Consider the following 22,547-nt stretch of genomic DNA (forward strand, 5'->3'; position numbering starts at 1 on the left):
TTGCAGGACTTCTTTTCCTCCTTTGATTAAAATAAACTCTTCCTACAAATTGCTTTATATAATATTGTCAATTTTGTTCCGTTTTACTCAATTTGTGTCTCATATTGTCAGTCTTTTATCTCTGTGGTCATTTAGCATGTCTTGATGGTTATTCTTGTGCCTTTTTGGTATTTTTTGTCTCATTTTTAAGGTTGTGCCTCGTTTTGTGATAAATGTTTGTCCTGTTTTTGGTTGTTTTTGTTTTTGGTTATTTTGATTTACATTTTGTCCATTTTGTTTTTTTCCCTTCATCTGACTTGCAAACAAGCAAAGCTAGTTAACACAAAAAAAGACAAAATTGTACATTTTGTTTAGTTTTGACATTTTTTAATTCTTAGAACTTCAGTTTCAATAAGAAAACATACTCAGAATATACAAAACAAGAAACTAATCTGTACGATAAACTTTACTAAAAGGTAAAAAGATCGGCACGTAAAACGTCAAGGGGTAAAAAAGTGTTGACTTCTTCAGTTCGTTGTGATATAACAAAGGAACGTGTGTCTGAACAAATGCATGTAAATATTAAAAAAAGACTTTTTAACAGAACAAACAAGATATGTTTGGGATTTCATGTGAGGGATTCATGCTGTTGACGTGTTTAGTGGAGTTACAGGACAGCATTGAAAAAGGGAAGTTTCTGTTGCTCAGATCGATATTTTGCATTCACATCTCATCAATGACACACATGCAAAGTAAAACAACATTAACAATACTGTTGAATCAATGATTTCAGGTGTAAACAGAAAGTCCAGTAACATCATGAGTAAAAAGAAAACACACAAAAGAGCCGGAAATGCATCAAACATCACCAGATATTCTTAAAACACAGTGATTTTCCTTCAGCCTTTCATTCACAGTGTCACTGAGAGTGTAAAACATCCAAAAAATGAGAACATTTTAATACCAGCAGAGGAATGATGGAGGTAAAATGAAGTTATAATGAAGATTCCAGTGGAGTCTGAGGGAACCTGAACGCATCACAGTGAAACACACATCTACACACAACACAACACTCAGGTTTTCTTCAAGCTTAAAGGGTTTGTTTTTCTCTAAATTTAGCTGCACTTCCAGGTTTTAGTTGGATTCCTGCTGCTGGCAGCAAAACGACAGAATAATAAAGAAGCAACGCTCCAGTAACGCTCCGTCTGGATTCTGTGTTTGAATCCTCAGAAACAAAGATCAGGAATGTCCACAAACAGCAGATACTGAAGATACATGAGATGGAAAACTGACTTTTTGCTAAAGCTGAGAAAGATTTACACTTTAGAGTAAGAACAAACTGCATCGTATATCCCTTAGCACAATAAAAACTATGTGTAGTGGTTCGTTTAGGTTTACATTTCTTGCTTTTTGCATAACTTTAGCTGTGCATTGTTGGTTTTTACGATGATTTTTCAAAAGCAGGTGGACATCTGACAAGTAAAAACCTCAAATAACCGTCCATGATTATAAATACAGAAGATCTTAGACAGTCTCATATTTCAATGTGAGAAAAATTAACCCTGAATATGGGTTGGTGGGCCATTTCAAAATACATTATCTCAGAAAGTATTTGATAAATCAATGCAAAATTTCACAAATAACTTTATAAATATCCAGATTTCATGCTATATAAGTTTCAGATCAGTCAGAGACAGTCGAGCAGAAATATTTCTAAAAATCTGATGATTTGAGACGGAATGGCCCTAATGCTAAGCTAGGCTAACCATAATTAGCATATTAACAGGGATGGGGGAAAAGTGCATATGTCAAAATGCAGAATTTCTTCTATAATCTGTATTAATTCTTATATATTGACCTGATTCTTTACAGAGATGGAGAAATGTGTCAAAAATATTAGATTAGAGGCAAATATTGGCAAAAAATCTTTAAAAAATCTGTCATTTATAAAAAAATTAAAAAGTATCATGGAAAACACTTGATACATCAAGTTAAAATTTTACAAATACCTTCATAAATACCCACATTTTCTGCTATAGAAGTTTCAGAACTCAAAGATGGTCAAGAAGATTTTTTTTAAAAATTTCGATCAGTTGAGATGGAATTCGCCTTATGCTAAGCTAGGCTAATGATAATTAGCATATTAGTCATTGTAGTTCAATGTTGACAAAATGGGAAAAGTGCACACAAATATCCAGATTTTATGCTATAGAAGTTTCAGGAAAATCAGAGATGGTCAAGCAGAATTTTTTTCTACAACTTTTGATGATTTCAGATAGAGTCGCCTCATGCTAAGCTACGCTAACAAACTAGAATGGTAACAGTCTTTTCATTTCAGTCTTGACAAATATCCACATTTTTATGCTATAAAATCAGAGATAGTTGACATAATTGAAATCATTCTAAGAGTTCTGATGATTTGAGATGGAATTAGCTTTATGCTAAGCTAGGCTAAGCTAGGCTAACTGGCTACTTTGACATGGGATCAGTGGGATCGGTTTTCATTTAACTCTAGACAAGAATGTATAAAGTGCAGAATTTTTTCTTTAATCTGTATTAATTCTTGTATTTTGACCTGCTTGTAGTGCAGAAATGTTTTACTAATATTAGATTAAAGGCAAATACTGACAAAAATATTATCCAGTAGAACGATTGTATTTCTGAGCTTCAAACACGTGTCTGAAAACACTCCATCTGTGCTTCTGTCCATCTCCAAACCTTCTCAAGGCCTTGAAATCTCCTGTTTCAGTCCAGCTGTCTGAGAGTTTCTCCTGCAGCTCATCTGACGGCCAGGATGGCATCGTAAGACTTCCCGGTGCGACACACCTGAACGTTCTGGAAGCCGGTCTTCTTCAACATGTTCGTGTACTCGGAGGGCGGACGCTCGCGACCTTCAGTCTGAACCAGCATGTTGAGGGAGAAGATCTGAGCCATGACGGGTCCTCGTCTGTTCTCGAATAGCATCGCCTCGACCAGCAGGACGCCGCCGCCTGACAAGATGGACGACAAGAATGAAAAAAAGGTTTCAGAAGCAAGAAATGTGCACCTTTATGACTTCACGTAGACAACAGATTCAGCCAAATGATCGTGACATATGAGCCGAATATTCAGGGATTCCTACTTGCAGATTTTAAAAATAGATTTATTGGTTTTCTTGGTTTGTTTGTTTTTATTTTTTGGCAAATTCTTGATTGAGACAAGTAGAATACAATAAGCATTAATAATATATGATAATCATTAATTATCATATATTATTATTAAATATGCATGATTCCAGCAGCACAGAGGGTTGTGGAAAACCATCATTCTGGATGCAGCTTCATGCTGTTTATTTTCATTATCGTAGGTTTTCTACAACTAAAACATGCAATTTTGTACTAATTATACAGAAAATGGAGGCAGTTGTTTGAGTTTCTTTTTCTCCAGGAAGCTTTCTGCAAAGGAAAAGCTCCATTTAAACCCAAACAACATTATTAGGCATAATATGCTGATTTTTGAGAAACATAAACCAAAAATATACATAACTGCTACTTTCAGTTGTCCAATTTCCTCTGAACGGAAAGTTCCTTTGATTAAATAAGACATTTATAAACTTAAATTTGGTTATTTTTAGCAACTAAACCATACATTGCATATGATACATTCAACGAACATCTAAAAGTCGGAAATCTAAACATTTTTTCAGTTTTTACAGTTTCAAAATCAGGTGAAAAGTGTCCTGGGATTTATTTTTTTAAAAAAAAAAAGAAAACATGCTTCACAAATCCGCTGGCAGGTTTTGAGGTTCAGAGGTTTAATATAAGACTGGCAAAAAGGAGATTGAGCACTTGTTGCAAAAACTCTTAAAAATAAACTCACCGGGTCTACAGGCGTCGTAGATCTTCTTCAGCAGCGTCACACATTTCTCCTCGGGCCAGTCGTGAATGATTCTGGCCAGAACGTACAAATCAGCAGCAGGAAGTTCACCGCTGAAGAAATCTCCTGAACACACAGGATAAAACACGTCATGCTTTATTTAATTATACACTTAGCCGAAAATAATCTGAAGCATTAAATCTGTGAGTTTGCATTTGAAGAATTACACTGGAGTTATGAAACACGGGACTTTCACTTTAGAAAGTAAATCTTCAATCATTTGCATGCATGACGTTTTTGTCTAAAAGTACACAGGATTCATTTGATCCGGCGTCTTTTTGCTGGTTTTCTCCCTCTAATGTCACACTAAAGACGGCTTAGCAGGTTTTATTTGTCATTTAGCTGAATTAAGATCGATGAGACTCACCGGTTTGAAATAAAACATTGTCGTTCTCCTGAGAGAAATGTTTCTGAGCTGTTTCTACGACTTGTGGTAAATCAAAAACTGTGACCGACGATGAGGGATACGCCTTCGCCATCTCACGGGCCAAAGCACCGGTGCACCCTGGGAAATATTCACACAGGGCCGTGAGTTTGCAGGAAATGATGCAGCGAAATACACGAGACTTTAGGGAAATATTCAGATATTCATGAAGTTTGGAGCGGGAGTTTAGAGCCAGTTAGCTTAGTTTAGCTTAGCTTAGCTTAGCTTAGCATAGCTTAGCTTAGCTTAGCTTAGCTTCCAACAACTTTACCTCCCAGATCGATGATGTTCTGAAAGCAGGAGAGGTTGAACGCCGTCACGATGTCGTGTCCGTCCAGAACCCAGGAGGAGTTCATGAGACCCATAAATTTCAGCATCTCCTCCTCAGATCTGAGCAGAATTATTTTTAAAAAGACTCTTAAATCAAATCTTGGATTCTACATGAAGCGTTAAAAGCAACAACACCAACCTGTAAATAGCCTGAAAAACCTCCTCTGACGGAAGGCCGAACGTCTTCTCGTTCTGGTTCTTTCCCTCCCTGCAACAACAACAAACCGTTCTTAGTTTCCTTCTGGGGATTTTTTTTCCTTTCTGCTTTAAAAAACTGTGAAAATAACAGCAAAAACATTTAAAATTGTGTCATTTTTTGCTGATTTAAATGCATTAAAAAAATGTATGGTCACACATTGTAAAAAAAAAAAAAGAAGTTTTTATTCGTAAAAATACAGATTTTTGATGCAGACTGTCGTTACAGTTTTCACTTTTTAAAAAACTTAAGTAAATAAGAACTTTTTTCTGTGATTTTTCTAGATATTATCTGTAATTTAACAAAAACAGAGAAAACCCCAAACAACAGCTGATAAATGATTTACTATTCTTTCTTTGAAATAACGGCAAATATCTCTAAAATATTTATATTTTTTGCCAGTTTAATTTTTGCTATAATGTTATATTTATTTAAAATTAAATGAATTAAATAATAATAAATGTAAAAAAACATATTTTGAAGGTCAAACATTGTAAAAGACAGAATTACCATTAAGAAAAATGACTGATTATTGATGCATTATTTACAGATGCAGCGTGTTTTTTATTTAACACGTAAATTAATACTTTTTTCTAGATATTATCTGCAATTTAACAAAACAGAGAAAATCCCAAACAACTGCTGTTAAATGATTTATCATTCTTTCTTTGAAATAATGGCAAATATCTCTATAATAATTAGAATTTTTGCTGATGTAATTTTTGTAAAAAATGTTTAATTTTTTTAAATTAAATAATAATAAATTAAAATTTTATATTTCTCTGGTCAAAAATTGTAAAAGACAGAATTATCATTTAATAAAAATACTGATTTTTGATGGATTATTTACAGATGCAGAGTGTTTTTTATTTGTTAAAGTTAAAATGTAAATTAATACTTTTTTCTAGATATTATCTGCCATTTAACAAAACAGAGAAAATCTGTAAATTAACTATAAATTGTACGAAAAAAATAGAAACAGTACTCTGCACCTAAATAATAAAACAACAAAACAAACAATAAACTCATTAGAATTAAGGAAATGAACAAACATGAAACTACATAATTTAATAAAACAAAAAATATTGCAGCAAAATAAACGAACATGCAAAGTGATCAAATTATTGTTTGTAAAAATACATTTGATTAATTTATATGTGGACAATTTTTACAGTATTGGCCAGTTTTTTATGGTTAACGTAAAAATAATACCTTTTTCTGCAGTTTTATTAGTTATTTTCTGTAATTAAACAAAAAAGGTCAAATCTATAAATTGAAATAATGAATTACAAGTAAAAACAAGCTAATATTTTACAGCTTGGACTTTTATTTATTCAATAAAACTACTCAAATCAAACACTTTGCTATCGGAATAGTGAGTACTGTAACAGCTGACGTAAATCTGTTTTTGTGTGTATGAGCTGAAGCCCAGCGCTGACCTGACGGCGTCCACCAGGTTGTTCCACAGCGGGTAGATGGTCTGTGATTGGTAGACGATCATGTCGTGGAGAGACTTCACGCTGCCTCTGGCCAGGTACAGATTGGCCACGTCTGAGCTGCTGTAAACCGCTGAAAGAACACAAAACATCCAGAGGAAAGAGCGATAAATCAAACCGGGAGCTCAGGAACAGCCGCTGGAAGTCAGTTTTAAGTTAAAGATCCTCTCTGGAGAAACACCAAACAACAATGAGGAATCTCATTATTATTATTATTATTATTATTATGACGAGGGCAAGAAGGGTCTGCTACACATCATACTTTTTTTATTAAATCATTTTATCATTTATTTAATTTTTAAAAAATTTATTAAATTATTATTTGAAAAAAGTATTAATTTACATTTTAACCATTAAAAAATAGGCCAAAACTGTAAATAATGTCCATAAAAAACAAACAAAAAAATAATATTTTGCAGATATTTGCCATTATTAGAAAAAAAGTACATTAAGCACTGAAAAATATTAAATATTTTAAAAAACTGTCGTGTGACAGTGGGCCTGGGATCTTTCTGCATGGAGTTTGCATGTTCTCCCTGAGCATGTGTGGGTTTTCTTCGGGCACTCCGGCTTCCTCCCACAGTCCAAAAACATGCTGAGGTTAACTGAGTACTCTAAATTGCCTGTAGGTGTGAATGTGAGTGTGATTGTTTGTCTGTATATGTAGCCCTGTGACAGACTGGTGACCTGTCCAGGGTGTCCCCTGCCTTCGCCCGAGTCAGCTGGGATAGACTCCAGCACCCCCCATGACCCTAATGAGGATAAAGCGGTGTATAGAGGATGGATGGATGGATGTCGTGTGACAGATTAAACTAACTTAAATTAAACTCATATCTAGTAAAATAATGTATAAAAAAGCATTAATTTACATGTTTACTCGAAGAAAACAGGCCAAAATTGTACATAATATTCTAATCGGAATCTGTTTTTAAAAGAAAAAATGTTAATTCCTTCTTCTACAATGTTAACTGAAATGATTTAATAAAAACTTTAAGAATCATTACTTTTTTCTGTACTTCAATTTGCAAAACATATATTTTTTTCACAGATATTTGCCTTTATGTAAAAAAATATGTATGTCAAGGTTTGAAAAACTGTAAGTAATTAATTAAACAGTTATTTTACTGATTTCTACACATAATAATTGGTAAAAATCACATTTTAAAAAATTATTTATTTAAAAGTTAAAAGGCCAAAAAATATAAATAATATTCACAGTATAACATTTTTTAACATTTTTTTCTGGCACTCTTGCTGCCAGATTTGAACCGTTTCCTTCACCTTTATGTATATTTTTTACAGTGTAATTACAAAGTTTGTGGCCACAGTGTGAGAAAAATCATTTCCTGTTTCTACATGATAATTGGTTCATGTTAGTCCACAAACTGTGGTGGAAAACGTTCCCAGAAGTTTGGAGGTTACACATTAGCTCCTGTTGCTCACGGGTCTACATACTACTACCAGGCGTAAACTAACCGTGACGTCACCCGTTGGTTTCAACGGCGAGAAAATGAAGCCCGGATTTTGCTACTTCCTGGTCACCCTTTTGGATTTTTTTGGAGCCAGTGACATAAAAAGCGTCATCAAACAGATAGGACCGGAGAGCAACTAGGGGCAGGATTGGCTGAGGACTCTCTTATCCCGCCCACATTTTACCGCAGAGGCTTCTGTTGCTGTCTATCAAGTATAGCCACGCCCCCTGACTCCGCCAACTTTAACAATTTATTTAAAATTCAGTATTGATTTATTTTAAGATCGGCCACCTGATCTCTCATTTTGACCATGAAAACTAACAGGAAAAAAATCCTGAGCTGTAGAACATCAGTCTATCAAATTTTATTTTTTCCAAAAATGAATTGGGGTCTATGGAGAAAAAGCTTTTTGGAGTCAACCCTAGCGGACGGCGTGATATTGCAAGTTTTTGACACTTCCGGGTTGGCTTCAGTTCTGGAGCCAGATGCTACGTCCACTATATATACAGTCTATGACTACTACTGTCTGTTGACACTAAAACAGAGCTGCTGTGTTGGGTTCTTCCTCCTCCTCCTCCTCACCTGTCCCGGCTGTCTTCTCCACCTCCAGGATCTCGATGCCCACCAGGGCGTCCAGCAGCCTCTCCATCCCGTCCACGCTGGTCTTCAGCTCCTGGGCCACATGCTGGGCACTGAGGGGCTCCTGGGACCTCAGCAGGAGGTCGAACACCCCCAGTTCACAGGCGGAAAATATCACCTGACCGGATGGCTTTAGTCACTTTATACACTTCTAAGCAGCTTACAATACAAACGGTCTTCTGGAAATGTGACAAAATCTATTGAAATTGGCTCAGAGGAGTCACCAGCTGTAGTCGATAGTGATAATTAAGGAGAAGTTAAGAGGTCATGTCACTAAGAAATTTTATTTACTCAACTTTCTCCATCAACAAAACTGATAAATCAGGGTGCTGTGTGTATGTTTTTGGCCCAACAGATTTCGTTAATAAATCTATGAAAAAACAAACTGATGATGCATTTGTAGAAAGCGCAGCATTTTCTTGTACTAGTGGAGTAAAAATGGATTTAAAAAAGTACAATTTGCTCATAATTGTACATAATTTGTGGAAATACAGCCTCAGATGAAACAGTAATACACAGACTGGTGGCAGAGTAAAGGAAAAGCCTGAGTCACTAGGCGGAAACAGTCAATTAATCAACCATCACGTGGTTTCCTGCACTTAATTAATAAGACACTTTCTGCAGGATTATGTTGAATTTTCCACCTGTTCTGTCAGTTAGAATCATTCCTGCATGAATTATTGCAGCATTAACTCTTGTGCATGAAGTAAATAAAGGTGAATGAAGGCAGAAGTGTTACCTTTGACACCCTGAAGCCGTTGAAATACTCCAGAAGTTTGAAGGGATAATCCAGCTCGCTCTGGGACAGATGTTCTGCCATCACTGCATTCCAACAGCAGCCACTAAAACCTCTTTCTAACCGGGTCTCTGTGGATCCGGCTTCTCTGGATGTTCTCCGGTGATGTGGCGTGAAGATCCGATGCAGGGAGAAGCAGCAGCGCAGAGAAAAGACACGGATTCTGTCAGAGACGAGGATGGAAATTCAACTTTTTTCAGTCCAAACAGCCAAAATGTCGATGCAGTTTGATGCAGCTGCAGCCTGGAGGGAGGAAGAGACGTTATCGACGGGTCGGACTCGGTTCTGACCCGGATCAGAGCCGGTTGGAGGCAGCAGACGCGGTCGATGAGCAGCAGAAGAGCCTCGCAGTTTGAACAGACTGGAGCTGCAGTTCCGGGTTGAACCGCAGCAGCAGCGGTGGCGCTGTGGAGCCGCGCAGGTTTCATTTTAACTTCGTCGTTTCTCCACGTCACAGTCCCTCTGTGGAGCCGATGGATGGGTTTCTGCTGTGTGGGACCATTTTGATTTTATATTGGCAAATTAGGTATTCGTTTTTATTCTCTTGTTTCATCCTGTTCCTCTCAGTTCCATTTGATCTATCTGAACCCAAATCCTGAATGCCAAGACCTTGGAAAAACTTTTTTTTTTTAATTAAAAAATATATTAAAAAAATATTCCCTCCCTGCCTCAAAGACAAATACTTAAGCATCCTGACATTCACAACACTTTCACTTTGATTTTCACTTTATGACACAAACTCACATTATTTACTGACTGTATCTAAAGATATCAAAGATATTTTAAACTTAAATTCAGTTAATAAATTATTCAATGTAAAATAGAATAACTTAAATTATATTATTGTATATACTAGGTCATTAAATCAGTATGTACCACCTGGAGCTCAACCCTCAGAAGACCGTGGAGATGAGGATGGACTTCAGGAAAGCCCCAGCCCCATACAAAGTTCTACACCACCATCATGAGGTCCATCCTCATTTCGTCCATCACCATGTGGTCAGTGAGGCCACTGCCAGGGACAGACAGACTTCAGAGCTTTGGAGCTCTGCTGAGAAGGTGATCGGCTGCAGCCTCCCATCTCTCCAGGACCTATAAGTCTCCAAGACTCAGGGACGTTCAGGCCGGATCGCAGCCAATCCTTCTCACCCTGGACACGAACTTGTCGAGCCCCTTCCCTCAGGCATGAGGCTATGGTCCAAACGGACCAGAACCTCCCGCCACAAATCAGTTTCTTCCCCTCAGCTGTTGGACTTATGAACCATTAAATAACCTCCATTTACCAGTCACTTTATTCTTCTTGCTTGCACTCATTCTGGTTGCACTATTCTGTTCTGGGAAAAATGATGACAAGCATTTTTGCTTGCTCTTTTATTATCATATATATATATATATAAAATTTAAACATTATTTAATTCGATTTAAAATGTACCTGTAATGATTTTGGGAGCCAGCAGCCAAATTTCATAACTGTCGGTGAAACAGGGTTCAGGAGCTGAATTTTCATAAAACTGCAGGGGGCGCTATGGAGCAATTTATGCCACGTGTGTATTTCCCTTAAAGTATCACATTTTTTTTGTCGGTCCTCATGTGTGTGCAAATTTTAATGCATTTTCAAGTATTGTAATCTTTATTTTATTCTATCCATTTACCTATCTACCCATCTAGTACTTTTAGGGCCTTATAAATTGCATTTCTTTCGTGCAGAGAAGAAAGTCTAAGAAACAACTCGTGCACTACAACAGGTTTGTTCCACTGTTGGTGTTCGGATCCTGATCAGTGTGATGAGTTTTGTGCTCTTGCTTCTCCTCAGACCTTTAATGGAAACTCACTCACCGGTGACATATTTTCATCACCTACCAACCGTTACCCCGATCCAACCGCGTCCGCCTCCGACGGCAAACAAACTCCAGACGTCTTCAATTATTAACCAAATCGATTTATTATGCATGAACAAATCCCTTCCTGCCTCGGTCACGCAGACACGCACGCACACACCCGACATTTAAATACATGATGTGGTGGGAAATTCAGCATCGGCTCCACGTCGTTGTTGCACATGCTTTAATAAAATGATAGATATATTTACAGGATAAGCAACGTCTCCGAAGAAAAACAACAACAACGAAAAAAAAAACAAAGAGATTCCGCAAGAACAGCTCCCGGTCCCGCCCTGCAGCACTTTCGCGACGCTTCTACGTTTTTTATTTTTGTATTTTTGGAAATTCACCCACATTTCAAAAGAAGAAAAAAGAAAAACGAAAAAAAAAAAACACACAAACAATGGGGGTTTTGGCCAATACGACATAGCATATATGGAGTTCATCAACTACATAAATATGGCAGTAACACTGAGTAATTCGTACGGTCTATTTACAGAGTTTTTGTGAAGTGGGGGAATCGTACAGTCTGTGCGTGGACGACTGACATGCCTTCTTTTTAAAGTCGAGGAGAAAAAACCGACGTCCCTTCCGCTCGCCTCCTCCGTTAGACCGGCTCAGGACTGACGCGACGAACAAAATAAGGCACGATTAATACTTGGACCATTTTTCAGGGGAATCTACAGACTTGCAGCTGGCTTGTGAGGCATGTAAACAATTGAGTCGATTGATTAGGACTGCCTTTATCACCTTTCCCTTTTGTGTTCCCGATCAGTGATTCAGTCCGTCTGATGTGATTCAAGAAAATTCATTATGGCGAGGACCTCTGACCCACCCTTTTTCAAAACAAAAGAACCAAAAAAAACAAAACAAAACAAAACAAAACTCCCCTCCCGCTACACTACTCAACAAATACAATCACATGGTGACAAACGAAGAGAACTAGTAGTGCGTTTTCACTACAAACACAACAGGAAGATGCCCCGCCCGCCCGGTCGTCGCCTTTGGTTCCGGCCGCCCTCTCTCCACCAGCTCGTCGGGGTTTGTTTTTTTTATTGGATTTTTTTGTGTGTTTTTTGGAGAATGATTTGAACAAGGAACAAAAATGATTGACTGATAAGCTGTCCGAAGCTGAAGCAGTTCGATGTGACAAAACTGAAGATAAAAAAAACAAACAGAAAGAAAAGGAAAACATCTGCCTCCCCATCCCGATCCTGCTGATCCTCTCAGACCAATGTTTCTCCGACTGCCTCCGACCACCCGGCGGCGACTCCGCGGCGACCCACGCTTCCCCGCCTCCCCACCTCCGCCCCCAAACGTCGCCCGGACTAAAATATTTCAAACGGCCCTCTCCGCCGCCCCGCACGCTGTTTTGTTAAAAGAAGCTCCTCGTCGTCGTCGTCGGTGGTGGTTGTGGTGGTGGGATGGTTTCGGGGAGGGAGGTGGGGTAAAGGGGGCAGGAGGAGGAGGTCCGTCGCAGCTGTTTGGGGCTCCTGGCTTTGGTCGGTGAAAGATGGAACCGCTCAGTCGTGCTTCAGGTGGTCCTTGATGTCCTCCTCGTCCGTGTACTCCGACGGCTCGTCTCCGGGCTTCAGCAACCTCCCGACGTAATCGTATTTTTCTGGAAAGGAAGAACGACAGGTGGAATTACAGCAGAGCTCAAGAACAATCAGAAGCAGAATCACTCAAGGAATGAGTCTCGGTAGCTGAACCTTACACAACTCAGGACAAGTTAGTCGGAAAACCAGACAGCAACAGGGTTAGTAAGTTTTTGGTTTAGAGATTATCTACTAGGGCTGGGCGATATGGCAAAAAAGTAAAATCACGATTTTTTTAGTCATCTTGGACGATTACGATTTTAATCGATTTTTGTTGTTTCATTGCGGTCTGTTTGCTATGGCTAGTGCTAGCCATGCCACTCCCGTAGCTGCAGCACTCTTCCCATTCTTTAGGATGCCTCTGCTGGAGGTGCTGAATGAGGTTAGTTGTGCTGCTACTCTTCGTTTTCACAGTACTTTTGCAAACCTTGCACATGACTGTAGTTTGCTCTGTGTCAGTCTCGTCAAAGCCGAATCACTGTTGCCAACTCCTCAGTAAGGAAAGTAGCTGTTGGCTGTCCTAAAAGTCGCTAAATGATGTCATCGCCTGATTTGCATATTCCCCAGTTTGCATGTAATTGTAATCAAAGTTGTAGGAGAGAGGAATAACGTTGTGGAAGAGACCAAAAAGTGAGTATAAAACACCCAAAATATGTTTTTGTACTAGAGGATAAATGCTGTGGTTTATTGTAGCATGACAGTGAAGAAATATTTTCATTTATATCCCGCTCCGTAAGTCTGGATGGGATCTGTAGTGATTTTGCGCATGCGCGATTCATCTGCCGCCTGGCCGCAGAGTGATGTCCTCTAATCAGACACTGGGTCTGCTGTGGGGTTACTGGACTGACAGTCTGTGCTTTGGGAGGGGGAGAAGCTCACAGCAGCACCTGCTGCTCGTTGAGGACAGTAACTGCAGAATGATCCGAGTTTTCCTGTCAGAGTCTCCAAAACGACAGAAAAAGTCGCTAGATTTGTCGCTAGTCGCTTTTGACCAAAAAAGTCGTTAGGACGCTTTGGAAAGTCGCTAAGTTGGCAACACTGAGCTGAACCACTTCCATATAATCGATGTAACATGAGGCCCTTTTCTCGCAACCAACTTTTCGTCTGCTGTTCTGTCCGCCATGACGGGGTTTTGGCGGAAGGAGATGAGAGGCGGAAGCAAACACCAGTGCACAAGTCGTGAAAGGCAGAAGAAGAATCTGTATTGTTATATATTTAAGCTCGCCTCGATTTTACGATTTGGCAAATTTTCAAATCGTCAGGTTTTAAAAATGCGAATTAATTGAATTAATTCGATTTATCGCTCAGCCCTATTATCTACCCATCCATCCATCCATCCATCCATCCATCCATCCATCCATCCATCCATCCATCCAGTGACAGCCGAGAAAGTGTCACTAATAACTAGATTTCTTCATTAATAAAGGTGAATATAACTGAACATGTAAAATATAATTATTGGCGTGATTAAATTCGGACACTCTTGACTGAGATTGATCAGTTTGTCTCCTCTATTTTCTTGATTTTTCACTTCTAATGTCCAGATCTTAAATCATGACTAATAATTGTTTTCCAGACTGTTTCAGGTTCATCTCTGGCTGCCTTCCAGCTTAGCCGCTAGTCGTTAGCGTAGCATTAGCCACAGTGAGAGAAGCTAACTTCCTGGTTTGTGTTTCTTGTTTAGAGTCGTTTGAGACCCCAGAGTGACGACAGACACCAAACCTGAAATAGCTAATTTAAATTACCGATAAAAAAAATCGATCGGCCGATGAAAAGAATGATACAGAAAATTGGAAAAATGCCAAATATCAACAAATAACTGGACAATCAATTAGGTCTATTAATCCCAAGACGTTTCAGTGTTTTTTCTGTCCAATGCTGTAGTTTTACAGGAATGAACATACTTCCAAAGAGTGTTACTAATACCAAAAATCCCCAACATGGAGGCTCCACAAGAGATTTAAAGATGTTTCTGGAGCTGATAAATGGGCTAAATTTGGTCGTTTTTTCAAGGAAAATATGTCTTTTAAACCCGCAGGTTATTTTTAAAGTAAAAATGTCAAAAAATCTCTGGTTCCGGCGTCTTAAATTTGAAAATTTGCTGCTTCAATTTGGTCTTATATCTTCAAGAAACTGTAAAAATGAAAGATGACGTTTGACGAATTTATTTGTTTGTTCTGATTAACAGCTAAAAAAAAATGACTCATTAATATAAAGAAAAGACAGCTGGAAAACACAGAAAGGCTGGAAATATTTTTTTAAAAAGTCCTTTTTTTAAATTTGATAAAAATATAAACATGCTGCGACTGATTACAGACTAACAGATGAATCATTTTAAGTAAATTTCTTGGAGTTCTGGTCTATTTGTCAGAGAAAACACTCGAAAATGACAGCTTCTGTTATTTGAAATTGACAATTTTCTCCATTTTACGGCCTCTTAAAAGCGCCATAGCTACCTATATTGTAACTACTAATCCAGAAAATACAAAGTTCAAACTTCTTGAATCATTTTTTGATGGTTTAGTGACCAAATCAAGGAATCCACTAATGAAGAAAGTAATGAGAGAAAGTTCTTAACAGTTCCTTATAACCTGAAACTGAAACCAAAAATGTGAAGAAAAGAAGTGAAGTCCTCTCAGTTCAGAAGCTGGAACCAAAATAACCTCCAACGTGATAAAAAAAAACACTCAGCCGGTGGCAGTTTGTGGCTCTGTGCAGCTTTAAAGCGTTCTTCTGAGTTTCCAGCGACTCGTTTGGTTTAAAATTAGACACTAAATCACCGATCGGAGGTCAATCACAGAAATAACGACCTGAAACTGTTGCAGCTCCACCGATTACAGAATAATCCCAGATTATGAAATAAAACCTTTTTGTTTCCTTCCAGGTTTGGCTTCCGGTCGTAACCGTTGAGCAGCAGACGTGGGTTTTAACTCCACACGTCACCAGTACATCAATTAAATGCATGAATCCTTCTTGTTTACGTTTTAAAAAATCATTAATTTGAGGATTTTAAGAATAAATATGTTGCTTTTCTGTACTAATCATTCTTCTGACCCTTAGATCAATAAAAAAAGATTTTAAAAAGTCCAACATTAAGTCTTTAAATGGCTCGTTTTAGTCAAACAACATTTTAAAAAAGGCAGAAATCAATCACAACAATAAGATTTTTCATTAACAAATGACAGAAGTAAGTAATTAGTTTTCAAATTATTGATTAGTTGTTTAAGTTCTTAACTCGAAACCGCTGGTGAAACAGTCGACCGCTGTAAAGGAGAGATTCCTGATATTTTAGACACAATCTATTGATTAATCAATGCGTAAAACAAATATGTTATTTAGTCCGTTAGAGGTGAGATAATAAGGTGGACTTTTTTATTTAACACCAAATAAAACTACTAAAGCAGAAAGAGTCTTTAAAAGCAAACAGTCATTTGAACTGATAAATCCTTCAGTTAGTTCTTTTATCTGCAAAAAAAGTCTTTTGAACGTCACATTTAAGACACAGAAATTCACATTTTAGCGATTTAATTTATTAAATAAAAGCTGTTAATTATTGTTCTGTGGGTCATCATAGCTTCTGTTTGTATTTTATAGAATTTCTGTAGAAATTAAATAACATTGTAAGGACTAATGTCTAATAAATGGGTTGGTTTCAGTATTTCTTCAAGAAAAATCTACAAAAATATTTTTAAAATGAAAATGTCAAACATTTCGTGGCTCCAGCCCGTTGAACTTGAAAGATTTGCTGCCTTTTTTTTTATCTTTTATAATCAAGAAATTGTGAAAAATGTGTAAGTTGACATCATAATTTTCTGTTTGGGCTGAAAAACATTCCTAAAAACACAGAAAAGCAGCAAATATTATCATTCAAAACGCTAAAAGTGTGATTTTTGGGGGCAAATACAGCATAAAATTTGAAGAAACACAGCATATACGATAATTATATCATATTTGTAATATTTAAACCTGATAAATGGTTTCATTTTGGGGATATTTAAAAAAGAAAACATCTTTCAAACCCGTCAGTAGGTTTTGGTAATAAGAGAGTTAATACTTTGGCTTACTTATCAGGTAAAAATGTCAAACATTTCTTGTTAAATTGGAAGATTTGCTGCTTTTCTATGTCTTTTATAAACAAGAACATTAACACTGAGGGGTCTCAGCCTTAATATACTGTATAATATAGTCTGTAAAGTAGGATTTTATAGAGTTTCTGTCGGGTTTTAACCCCTAATATGTAAATTACTCACTATAAATAACACTCTATGGTCTAATTATGAGGTTAATTCACCAATAATCAGCATTTTTACTGGAAAACACTTCAGCTACTACGACTTACTGCAGTAAAACGTCACATTTATGTGTAATAAAGCATTTAAAATCAGAGTTTCTGTGATAAAAGCAGGGTGAAACGTGAGGATAATCTTTTGTCTTACCCATGAACTGCATCTCCCACTCCCGGACGCTCTCCATCTGAACGGCGTTGAGGTCCGACAGGTCGTCGTATTCGTCCCTCAGGGCGTCTTTCTCCAGGCAGAAGGTGGCCAAACCTCTGGAGGCGTCACGGCCGGCGAAGATCCCGTACGGACCGTCTGAGGAGGAAACAACGGTCAGGGTTAAAGCTTCATGAGACGATCGATTAATCAGCTGATCGGGTTTCTGTCAAACACGCTGACTTTATTAATACAAAATAAATGCATCAGATTCAGGACAAATACGATGTTTGTCTTTACTCAGCTAATTAATTAATCCTTAGATCAATAAAATGATTTAAAAAGTCTTTAAATCCCTCGTTTTAGTCGAATAGCATTAAATAACCTGAAGACTTAAAGCAGAGAACTCCAACAACTGCTGAGGATTTTTGGTAATTTTTCATAAAAAGTGACAGAAATAAGTTAAACGAGTTGTCAAAACCAGCTGCAATTATGGATTTAAATCAGGATTTGAGAGCAGATAACAACCGTAAAGGTAAAACTCAAGAAATTTTGGCACTTTTCAATAAAAAAACTGCAGAAAAAAAGCAATCAGTTATCGATTTATTGATTATTTGCTTCAGCTCTGAACTGGAAACCTTTGGATTTTGGACTGTTGGTGAAACAAATCCCACATTTGTTTTCTTTTTTTAAAATTTTTAGACACAAAAAACATCAAGAAAATAATCTACAAATTAATAACCTCTGATTTTTAAGGAATTTTTAGGTCTTTTATTTAAAAAATGACAGAACTAAGTAATAAATTATCAAAACTGGCTCCAATTCTTATTTGTTTTGGCTCTAAATTCAAAACCTTTAACATTTAGACTGTTTTTTTTAGTAAATTAAAGACTTTGAAGGGCAAAAAAAGGACAAAACTACAAATTAATCGATAAAATTAAACACATATCACTTGCAGTCTCGCTACTCGTTAAATAAATTCCTAAAAATCACACGGTTGACTTAATATCTAACAGCAAACGTGTCATTTTTATTACCGTTTAATCATATTTTATTATTATATTAATGTTTCAGAGTTTTTTAACAAGAAAAAAAAAGATTCAGATTCTCTTCCAGTAAATCAACAAACTGCATCTTGTGACTGCTGAAAGAAAGAATCCGTTCACAGAAAAACCAACACGTGATTTTCTTTAAAATAAAAACAGTCTGTTGATAAAATCTCTCCTTCAATACGACCGTTTGTTTGTTGGTTTGTTTTCACAGACTCTAAACCCAACATTATCTCAGATTCTGCTCAGAAAAACAGTTGATTCAATCATTTTTAACAGTTTAAATAACAGCTTTATTCATTATCAGGAGATTAATCACAACTTTTCAAGCAAATAAAACCAAATATTAACAATATTTAATCATTGAAGCTGCTAAAATGCGACAATTTGCTGCTTTTCTTCATCATACATGAAAATAAACTTAATTTTTTTAGGGATTTTGGACTAATTTCTGAATATTATAATGCATTAGTGGCTGTTTTCTGATATTTTACAACTAAATTACATTCAATACATAATAATAAATGACAATAAACTCATAATAAAGCAGCTGTTTAGTTGCAGGATTGTGTTTAACGAAGCATTTCTGAACGTTGGCTGCTTAATCATCAAATTAGCCAACAGTTTGCTTGTAATAAAAGCTTATAAAAACTAAAATAAACTCGACTCAACTGTGCTTCTGGAGCTGCAGCGATAATTTAAGTAGTTAGTAGGTACAAAAGTAATAATAAAAGTGGAGTAAATTGTGTTTTTCTTGCAAAAACTGCCAAAAAAATTCCCCATTTACTCCTAACACTCATTTAATTGTAAAATATATGAAAGTAAACACAATAAAACATGTTGTATTCCAGTAAAAATGCCAAATATTGATGGTTCCAGGTGACTAAATGTTACAATTTGCTGCTTTCTGCCGTCTGACATTATCATAAACTGATTATTTTGGGAAAAATAAACAAAATGATGCATTTTTTTGATGTAATCCAGCAAAAATCTCCTCATATTAAAAAGACTGAGGCATTTAAGAGAGGAAATGTTGTGATTTAGAGCTCTGGTTTCTGTGTAATTTATGTAATTTCCACTGTTTAAATACATTTTTACGTTAAAACATTGTGCTGTTTTTACGTTTTCAGCGTCACAGAGGGTGCTGTGTTCAAACGCTGCGATCAGGAAATCAGTTATCTGACTTTCATCGACTCTGGTAAAGGCTGAAGCTTCCCCTCCGGCGTTCACGTCTTCCAGCATCATCTGACTAACATGTGGAAGCTCTGCGGGCTCTTTTAAAACTCTAGACGTGGTGTTGAAACGCCGCTAAAGAGTCCGTGAAGCCCATCAGCTGCTATCAGCTCACAGATTAGATGTGCTCCTTCTCACCCTTTGCACAACTGACAACAAGATAAAACCACCAAACAGGATAAAACGGGAAGCTCTAGACCACAGAGTCAAACTCATCTCAGTTCAGGAAAACATTCAGCTCAATCTGATCTCAAGTGACCAGAAAAATCACAGCATAATAACCTAGAAATAAGCACAACTCCACATTTTCCCCTTGTTTTAGAGCAAAAAAGTACGTCCTGAACATGTCCACATTTAAGGAATTATCTTTTAACAAAACATCGTGAACGACCTGACAGTTTCTTCAGAAAAATAAATTCAATTTTAACAACATTCAGCCTCAGTTTATCATTGACACATTTAAACTTTCAGATCACAGAGTGTCCACAAAAGAACACAAGGTTTAGTCACAGTTATCTGGAAGTGAATCAGGTAGTATTTTACTTTATGATCAAAATGGCAAGTCAGATAAAAAACTGTTACAAAAAATGAGACACAAAAATGCCAAAAACTGATAATTTGCTGTTTTCCGCTGTCTGACACGATAAACTGATTATTTGTGGAGTTTGAACTGTTATTGGAACAAATCCAGGGATTTAATGACATAATCTTGAACTCCAAGAAGCTTTTGTAGCAATAATATCATCACACTAACAACATTGAGGCAAGCTGTAGGATTCTGATCAACATTTTTCACCATTATCTGGCTAGTTTCGTGAGTTTCAGCTCTACTTTTGAGTCAGTTGACACATGCAATCACAATAAATTGTGCTTCTTTTTTTTTTTTTTTTTTAGCAAACAATGATGGTTCCAGGTTCTCAGATGTGATAATCTGCTGTTTCCTGTTATCTTATGTAATAATAAATTGATTATTTGTTTAGTTTGGACTGTTTTTGAAACAAATTTAGGCTTTTAATGACATAATCTGGATCTCTAAGTAGCTTTCTAGCAAAAAATATCATCACATTTACAACACTGATGCTTTCATTTGTTAAGTTTAAATCATCAGTTTTTAGTCTCAGCACTCATTTAATTGTAAAATATTAAAACATTTTTGTACAGAAAATGCCAAAAAATGTTAGTTCCAGGTTCTCAAATGTGATAATTTGTTGCTTTCTGCTGTCTTGCATGATAATAAACTGATTATTTGTGGAGTTTGAACTGCTATCGGAAGGAATCCAGGGATTTAATGGCATAATCTTGAACTCTAATGAGCTTTCGTAGCAATAATATCATCACATTAACCACAATGAGGCAAGCTGTAGGATTCTGATCAACATTTTTCACCATTATCTGGCTAGTTTAGTGAGTTTCAGCTCTACTTTTCTGTCAGCTGACACATGCATTCAGCAGCTATCAGTCCCAGCACTAAGTCCAGTGTGATTAAAGCGAACGTGGGGCTGAGATGTGACCTGGCAGCTCCGGGTGTCGTGCTGGGGTGATGAGCTGGACACTTTCAGGCCTACTTGGCCAGCTGCTGTCGGTGTGGAATAGCAGACTGACACATGAACTGGCTGCTGTTTGAATAATTATAGATTATTACAGTGTTGAAGAGGGAGTCTGCCAAGTCAGAGAAAATGCTGAGCAGCAGGCTGGCCCTGCTTGTGCCTCCAGGACAGTGAAGAGGGCCTCAAAGAGCATGAAAGTGAAACACCAGTGTGATATTTGCTTTCCATATTTGCTCACATTTTTCCACTAAGAGCTCAATTTAGGTGCTAAAATCTTCCCTACATGTAGCTAACTTCCTGTTATAGCGGACAGAGGAGAGTTAATGTGGTTTGTGGTTAAAATCAGTGAGTAAAGTTCCTAATATTGCTGCATGCAGAGTCCCATCAGTGTAAACAAGCTGCAGCTCAGGCAGACAGTCTGGACGCGTCAACAAGCTAGCAGGCTAACGCTAGCAGGCTAGCTCGTTATATTCCCCCTTGCAGCTGGACAACGTTAAAGTGTCACAGCTTTAGAGGGCACAAAAAGAAAGTTTAAAGCCGTTAAAGCTCCAACACAACAGCCCCGAACCCCCCACACATCCGCGCCGCTAAGCTAGCAGCCCCCCCATTCAAAAACACAGACAAAAGCCAGAGCGGCTAAGCTAAGCTAACCCCCCCATAACGGTTTGCGCCCAAATTCTGCTCCAGGACAACTCACCACCGGCGGAGACGTGTCAGCGGGCTCCCCAGGGCTGTCAGCCGCCAGCACTCACCTTTACCGTAAAACTTTTTGCCGCTGGTCACGTCGAAGATCTTCATATTGACGGCCATGAGGATGCGGGGGTTCTCCAGCCCGTCGTACTCCCGCAGCTGCTCCAGAGTGAAGTCCCGTCTCCTCATCTTGGGAAGCGCCGAGGCCTCATCGCCCTGGGCCGCGTCGGAGCCGAGCCGCCTGCCCCACCGCCGGTACACCGCCAGGCAGACGGCCACCATCGCCACCAGAATACTGATATTCAGCAACATCCCACCGAGGCCGAGCCCGTCCGACTCCTCCGCTGCCCCCTGCCCGCCGCTTGTGTCAACTGGTCCGCTCGAACTGTCTCCATCGTCCGCCATACTGCTCGGTTAGCGCCTACCCGCCCCTGGATGCTGCTGCGTTCACGGCCCGTCGGGAAGCGCGGGGACACCGGTTGACTGCTGGGCGAAGAGGAAAAACTGCACACAACTCCCGATTCTAAATAAATTTAATGAAAATAAAATATAAAAATAATACAGAACTTCATTAAATATACATATATGAATATAGAACGTTATTCAGGTGTTTAAAGAACATTTGTGTGCCAAATATCGCTCAAAAAAGTCACAATAACATGAGAGGTGCTTTTAGTTGGATTTTTGTGCTAAGAATGATTAAAAATGAATAAAACAAGTGAGTCAATGTCAAAGTAACGTCGTCTTAGTGTCTTTATATTCATGGAGAAAAGCATCAGACACACAGATCCTATGGAATTTATGGTCAAAATCCACTTGTGGGGACATAATTTGATCATTTTATACTTAAAAAGCACACCTTCTTACATT

General features: G+C 37.7%; 2 protein-coding genes and 1 long non-coding RNA gene across 3 annotated transcripts in view; 1 reads left to right on the forward strand and 2 right to left on the reverse strand.

Annotated features, from left to right (window-relative positions):
- The window catches only part of LOC127535447 (uncharacterized), an 81,516-nt gene that overhangs the window by 15,559 nt on the left and 43,410 nt on the right, over positions 1 to 22,547 (forward strand). The window lies entirely within an intron of this gene.
- asmt2 (acetylserotonin O-methyltransferase 2) lies at positions 317 to 10,049 on the reverse strand. Its single transcript, XM_051953063.1, has 8 exons — positions 9,191 to 10,049; positions 8,395 to 8,569; positions 6,284 to 6,413; positions 4,788 to 4,856; positions 4,590 to 4,708; positions 4,262 to 4,399; positions 3,838 to 3,960; positions 317 to 2,969 (listed from the first exon to the last, which is right to left on the reverse strand). Exons 1-8 carry the CDS (start codon positions 9,269 to 9,271, stop codon positions 2,758 to 2,760), a joined length of 1,047 nt encoding a protein of 348 aa, XP_051809023.1. The 5' UTR covers positions 9,272 to 10,049; the 3' UTR covers positions 317 to 2,757.
- Positions 11,166 to 22,115, reverse strand: pgrmc2 (progesterone receptor membrane component 2). Its single transcript, XM_022202280.2, has 3 exons — positions 21,740 to 22,115; positions 17,162 to 17,317; positions 11,166 to 12,748 (listed from the first exon to the last, which is right to left on the reverse strand). The coding sequence occupies exons 1-3, from the start codon at positions 22,080 to 22,082 to the stop codon at positions 12,651 to 12,653; spliced, it is 597 nt and encodes a 198-aa protein (XP_022057972.2). The 5' UTR covers positions 22,083 to 22,115; the 3' UTR covers positions 11,166 to 12,650.

Source organism: Acanthochromis polyacanthus, chromosome 1 (assembly GCF_021347895.1).
Source record: "Acanthochromis polyacanthus isolate Apoly-LR-REF ecotype Palm Island chromosome 1, KAUST_Apoly_ChrSc, whole genome shotgun sequence".
NCBI lineage: Eukaryota > Metazoa > Chordata > Actinopteri > Pomacentridae > Acanthochromis > Acanthochromis polyacanthus.

What these genes read in the sequence shown, in the direction of transcription:
- asmt2 (XM_051953063.1), bottom strand. Translation starts at nt 9,271, where the DNA reads ATGGCAGAACATCTGTCCCAGAGCGAGCTGGATTATCCCTTCAAACTT. An exon ending in GTTTTTCAGGCTATTTACAG is followed by an intron (nt 4,709 to 4,787) that starts GTTGGTGTTGTT and finishes AATTCTGCTCAG; the next exon opens with ATCTGAGGAGGAGATGCTGA. An exon ending in GAACATCATCGATCTGGGAG is followed by an intron (nt 4,400 to 4,589) that starts GTAAAGTTGTTG and finishes AATATTTCCCAG; the next exon opens with GGTGCACCGGTGCTTTGGCC.
- pgrmc2 (XM_022202280.2), bottom strand. Translation starts at nt 22,082, where the DNA reads ATGGCGGACGATGGAGACAGTTCGAGCGGACCAGTTGACACAAGCGGC. An exon ending in CAAAAAGTTTTACGGTAAAG is followed by an intron (nt 17,318 to 21,739) that starts GTGAGTGCTGGC and finishes TTTCCTCCTCAG; the next exon opens with ACGGTCCGTACGGGATCTTC. An exon ending in GTGGGAGATGCAGTTCATGG is followed by an intron (nt 12,749 to 17,161) that starts GTAAGACAAAAG and finishes CTTCCTTTCCAG; the next exon opens with AAAAATACGATTACGTCGGG.